Source organism: Acinonyx jubatus, chromosome D4, assembly GCF_027475565.1.
Source record: "Acinonyx jubatus isolate Ajub_Pintada_27869175 chromosome D4, VMU_Ajub_asm_v1.0, whole genome shotgun sequence".
Lineage (NCBI taxonomy): Eukaryota > Metazoa > Chordata > Mammalia > Carnivora > Felidae > Acinonyx > Acinonyx jubatus.
The window spans coordinates 754,357-759,319 of NC_069391.1; the positions used below are offsets into that span (position 1 = coordinate 754,357).

At 66.3% G+C, this 4,963-nt stretch overlaps 2 protein-coding genes across 2 annotated transcripts; both read left to right on the forward strand.

Annotated features, from left to right (window-relative positions):
• The first annotated feature begins 1,251 nt into the window (after positions 1-1,251).
• TMEM210 (transmembrane protein 210) lies at positions 1,252-2,801 on the forward strand. The gene is made up of 4 exons (XM_027051060.2): positions 1,252-1,859; positions 1,984-2,119; positions 2,329-2,364; positions 2,554-2,801. Exons 1-4 carry the CDS (start codon positions 1,772-1,774, stop codon positions 2,753-2,755), a joined length of 462 nt encoding a protein of 153 aa, XP_026906861.1. The 5' UTR covers positions 1,252-1,771; the 3' UTR covers positions 2,756-2,801.
• Positions 2,802-2,939: 138 nt separating this feature from the next.
• LRRC26 (leucine rich repeat containing 26) lies at positions 2,940-4,962 on the forward strand. The gene is made up of 2 exons (XM_027051052.2): positions 2,940-4,497; positions 4,586-4,962. The coding sequence occupies exons 1-2, from the start codon at positions 3,822-3,824 to the stop codon at positions 4,873-4,875; spliced, it is 966 nt and encodes a 321-aa protein (XP_026906853.1). The 5' UTR covers positions 2,940-3,821; the 3' UTR covers positions 4,876-4,962.
• The last annotated feature ends 1 nt before the right edge of the window (position 4,963 follows it).

Sequence of the window (4,963 nt, forward strand, 5' to 3'; positions counted from 1 at the left end):
AAGGGCTTTGGCTGGACGCAGGCTGGAGGTCTTCAGAAGCACTGGGCACCACAGCCTGTGGTGCAGGAGGCTCCGTGCTGGCTGGTGGTGCCAGCCTCCTGGACAACAAAGGCCCTTTGGAACGAGCCTCCGGCGTCCTGTTCCCGCCCACCCGGGGTGCCTTCCCAGGCCTGGAGTCATGCCTGTTGCCCCCAGACACCCTTGGGCAGCCCCCTCCGCCAGGCTGTCTTCTAGTGGCTACCCCCACCTCTCCACTTTGACCTGTTCCCCTGGGGCCCTGGTATCAGTCCTTGACGGGACCCCCCCTCACTCCAGAGTGTCCTGTTGGCCACGGGTTTGGAGAACGAGCGGTAGGACTAGGCACGTAGCCTTAGCAGTTCCAGGATTCTGGCGAGCCAGTGTTTGCCTCACTTGGGCTCCACCCGCCACCAAGGCTGCTGTGCTGTGGTCACTAGGAGAGGGGCTTCCCGCTTTCCTCTGAGTTCTGCTGGAGGCCCGGAAGGCTCGTACACCCACCGTTCCCTCCAGGCGGAAGGTCACCTGGCATGGGGCTGAGTTTACTTCCGTCATCCTAACCCGGATGCAAACCGGCTAGACGGGTCTGGCGGGGCAGCGGGGCAGCTCCTGGGCACAGGCACACGTCCCTTTGGACTTGGTTTGTTAACAAAATGTGAGAAAAACAAAAAAGCTGCATCTTGGGTCACAGCATCACACAACAGGCACAGAGGTGTCCCAGAAACTGCTGGCTGGTCCCCAAGGAGGGTTCAACACTAGGAGGAGACACCTGTGTCAGAGGAGTCAGGGAGGTCCCCAATGACAAGGAGTCAGCCAGGGCCCCTCTGCACCCTTGCCCCTGGTGCCCTGTGGGGTCATCCGTGGTGTGGGACAACTCCCCCTGCTGCCTGTGTGGTTTGCTGGCCTAGGTCCTTAGGGGAGGAGGGAGGAGGCCTCTGGACTGCGAGGCCAGGGAGGAGGCTGAGGTTAAGTCCCACGACGCCAGCCTGCAGCTAAGTCCCTCAGGCAGGAAGATGCAGAGGAAGAAGCCCTCAGGGCAGGGCAGGGGGCTCTGATAAATGATACAGATTGGGAGCCTCAGATGCTACCTGTAGCCTTTTCTCAGCCAGAAGTGCCTAGCGGCTGTGGCTGTGGGAGGGCCTGTGGGCAGCGCCCCCACCTCCTGGGGGATTTGGAGAGCCTGGCGGTTCCTCCGGCCTCCGGCATTGCTGAGCTGGGGGCGGGATCCTCCCCGAGACCGCCAGTGTGAGGGAGGGCAGCGAGCACAGGCCCATGCCTTGCCCCTTCTTGGCCCCTGCTCCTGGCAGCCTGGGGGAAGGATGGTGGCATAGGTCAGCTGGGGCCCAGGCCTCACCTGGGCTGTCACAGTCCCTGAGAAACAGGCCTCCCGCTGTCTGCTGAGGGCCCCCCAGGGTTTCCGGGTCATTGTGTCCACTATCCCAAGAGCCTAAGGGTGATCTCCACCCCCTTCCCTGTAATGCACCATCCCCTGAGGCTGGATTCAGTAGGGCACTGGGGAGCAGCTCCCAGGCCCCCAGCCACCCTACCTGCTTCACCCCGGGGATTGCCTGCCCAGGTCTCCTCTGCTCCCACACAGAAGTTCAAGTGAAGCTCCGGCTGAAGCCCTGCCCACCCCCACACACCTCCCAGACCCCCGATTCCCCCACCACTCCACCCTGCTCCACAGCCCTATTGTGAGGTCAGCGCCTTCCAATGGGTTCCATCCAGAGGTGTGTGGTGGGGTTGGGGGCTGGACATGGCCCCCTGTCCCCAGCCTGACTCCTGCCTGGCTGGCGGCCCTCTCGGCCTGATGTGTCTGTCCCTTTTGCTCATCCCTGCTGCAGGTGCCTCCTCCCGTCCCTGAACCCCGCCCCAGCCAGGGCCCCTCCTGGGGTGAGGGGTGGCCCCGGGGGCCCTCCACTGGCAGGTGACGAGGGCCCCTTGGCCACACGGGCCCTGTCTCTGCAGCTGGAACGTACTGTGAGTGCAGCCTCGGCCTCAGCCGCGAGGCCCTCATTGCCCTGCTGGTGGTGCTGGCGGGCGTTGGTGCCAGCTGTTTCTGTGCCCTCGTCATCGTGGCAATTGGTGCCATGCGAGCCAAGAGGTGTGTAGGCCCCGGGGCGGGCAGGGTGGGTGAGGGCCACGGGGCCCTGCTGGGAGAGGGGCCTCTGCCCCAGGTGAGATGTCAGCCAGAGCTGGGGAACGCTATTTCCCGGACTGGGCTGTGAAGAGGTGGGGTGCGGGAGGGGCACTTCTGGGCTCCTGGGGGCCAGCTCCCCTGCTCCAGGACTCACACCTTCCTTTGTCCCCCAGACATGAACATGCCTCCCACAGACACATGGACAGCACGTGAGTAACCTCAGGGGAGGACCCCACGGGTGAGCTGTGCCCCTGCTCCTGCCCCACTGGGAGGTGTGGTCACAGATGCATCAGGGGCACTGACCTGAGAGCCAGGCCTGCCCTGGGAGGGGGTTAAGTCCTCGGGAGCCCGTGCTGGTGACTGCCTGCAACAAGCCTGACCCAGCCCGTGTCGTGCAGGATGGTGGGGCACTTCGGGGTCCAGGAAGATCACACGGATCTGCACACATTGCATGTGGAGTCCCACCTCATGGACCCTGACCTGGAGGTCTCCCTGATGCCTCCCCTGGAGGCTCACGGCCTCATAACCATCCCCATGGACCCGATGGCCCCAACTCTGACTCTAGAGGAGCCGTCCCCTCTCACCCCCCCACCTGAGTAGGGCTGCGGGCAGCCTAGGGTAAGAGAATTAAATGGTATTTAGTGCTTCTGCCCTGTCCTCTCTGCGGGCTCCTCCTAGAGCCGCTGTGCGGCTGCGTGAAGGGGTGGGGAGGGGTCTGTGTGCACCTAGGTCATCTCCTTTATCTTGGATGGCGGGTGTGTGTGTGTGTGCACGCGCGAGTGTGCGCTGCCTGCACAAGTGCCCGCTGTCTGCCCTTCAGGGCAGGAGCCACAGCCCTGGTGTTTCCATCTCCTCCTGCCATGGCCTCCGTCTAGCTCCTCCCAGCATCGTCCTGCTGCCTTGCCCCACGACGTTGGCATGGCTCCTGGGCCCCTGCCCACCCCACCCCCACCCCGGAAAACCCCAGGACAGGATGTGCAACTCTGGTGACTCCAGAGGGAACAGCATTTGACTGGAGAACTTGGGCTGGTGCCTGTGCCCTACCCACACTGTCTCCTTGAGGTTCTAGGAGAATCCTCATAGGGCCAGGTAGGGCAGACATGACGGTCTCCAGGTATGCAGTCCCCGCTCCACCCTACGGCCTATCCCCTGGGCTCAGGCTCCCATCATGTACTCCTGACCCCACCAAACATCCACTATGGAGATGGGACCATCCCTATACGGGGGGTGCGGGGAGGGGGCCCACTGTGTGTGTGCTAGGGTCACTTTGCTGGGCAGGAGACAGGCAGGGACGAGTGAGCAGTGAGGCCCCTGGGTCCCATTCCATGCGTGGCATCCATGAGTTTGATGGGTGTGTGTGTGTGGGGGGGGGTCATCCAGCGGCTTAGGCCTCAAGGGGGGCACAGGGTGGTGGATACCCCAGGAGAGGAGAGGTGGGGCTTCTCACCGCCGCAGCTGGCACAGAGCCAAGAGGAGCCCGGCTCCGGGACAGGTGGCTGGCAGTGCAGGGTGCTGGCTATCCGCCCAGCCCCCGCCCTGGGCGCGGGGACCAGCCGTGGAACAGGAACTGCCGGCACTCGGGCTGGAGAATTAATATTTGTGCAGGCGCGGCAAAGACGCACTGGCTACGTGAACGCACGGGCAGCAGGCCTTGAGCTCTGCCCCCATGCGGAGCCTCTCCTCTCTCTCGCGGCGGCCGTCGCAGATGTTGCTGCTGCTGCTGCTGTCGCCGTGGTCAGTCTGGGCCCAGTTGTCGGCCGCGGCCGCCTCCTCGGGAACCCCAGGCACCCCGGACTGCCCGGAGGCGTGCGCGTGCGCGCCGGGCGGCCAGGCCAACTGCTCGAGGCGCGCGCTGCCCGCCGTGCCTGCGGGCCTGAGCCGGCGCGTGCGCGCGCTGCTGCTGGACCATAACCGTGTGCGCGCGCTGCCGCCCGGCGCTTTCGTGGGCGCTGACACGCTGCTGCGCCTGGACCTGCGCGAGAACGGGCTGCGCTGGGTGCACGCGCGGGCCTTCTGGAGCTTGGGCGCGCTGCAGCAGCTCGACCTCAGCGCCAACCAGTTGGAGGCGCTGGCGCCCGGCACCTTTTCGCCCTTGCGCGCGCTGCGTTCCCTCTCGCTGGCGGGCAATCGGCTGGCGCGCCTGGAGCCGGCGGCGCTGGGCGCGCTCCCGCTGCTGTACGCGCTCAGCCTGCAGGACAACGAGCTGCCTGCGCTCGCGCCGGGACTGCTGGCCGGCCTGCCCGCTCTCCGCGCACTGCGCCTGCGCGGCAACCCTTGGGTCTGCGGCTGCGCGCTGCGTCCACTCTGCTCCTGGCTGCGCCGGCACCCGCGGCCGGCGCCAGGTGAGCCCTCCGGGTTGGGGTAGGCGGGCCGGGAGCCACGGCCACGGTCCCCGCCGCCGCCACCTGACTGTGTACCTGTGTCCCGCAGAGGCCGAGACGCTGCTCTGCGTGTTGCCAGGGCGCCTGACGCTCAGACCCTTGACCGCCTTAACGGACGCCGCCTTCGGCCACTGCGCGCAGCGGCTCGCCCCCCGGGACCTGGCTGTGGTCTACGCGCTCGGGCCCGTCTCCTTTCTCGCCAGCCTGGCCGCCTGCCTGGCGCTGGGCTCCGTGCTCACCGCCTGCCGCACGCGCCGCTGGCGCGACACCGCCCTCGGCCCGCTGAGGAGAGCGCTGGACCCTGGCCCCGGGAGCCCCGCGGCCGCTGCTCAGGACTGAGCGGGCCTTGGCTGTTCTCGAATCTTCCCCTGTCCCCTGCCCTTCTTCACTCTCCCTGCAGGCGTCAACAAGCGACACAGACAGAAAG

Bases quoted from the DNA above. Each gene is read 5' to 3' on its own strand.
- TMEM210 (XM_027051060.2), top strand. From the start codon at position 1,772: ATGGCCCCCTGTCCCCAGCCTGACTCCTGCCTGGCTGGCGGCCCTCTC. The intron at 1,860-1,983 runs GTGCCTCCTCCC...CTGTCTCTGCAG, and splicing joins TTTGCTCATCCCTGCTGCAG to CTGGAACGTACTGTGAGTGC. The intron at 2,120-2,328 runs GTGTGTAGGCCC...TTTGTCCCCCAG, and splicing joins GGTGCCATGCGAGCCAAGAG to ACATGAACATGCCTCCCACA.
- LRRC26 (XM_027051052.2), top strand. From the start codon at position 3,822: ATGCGGAGCCTCTCCTCTCTCTCGCGGCGGCCGTCGCAGATGTTGCTG. The intron at 4,498-4,585 runs GTGAGCCCTCCG...TGTGTCCCGCAG, and splicing joins GCACCCGCGGCCGGCGCCAG to AGGCCGAGACGCTGCTCTGC.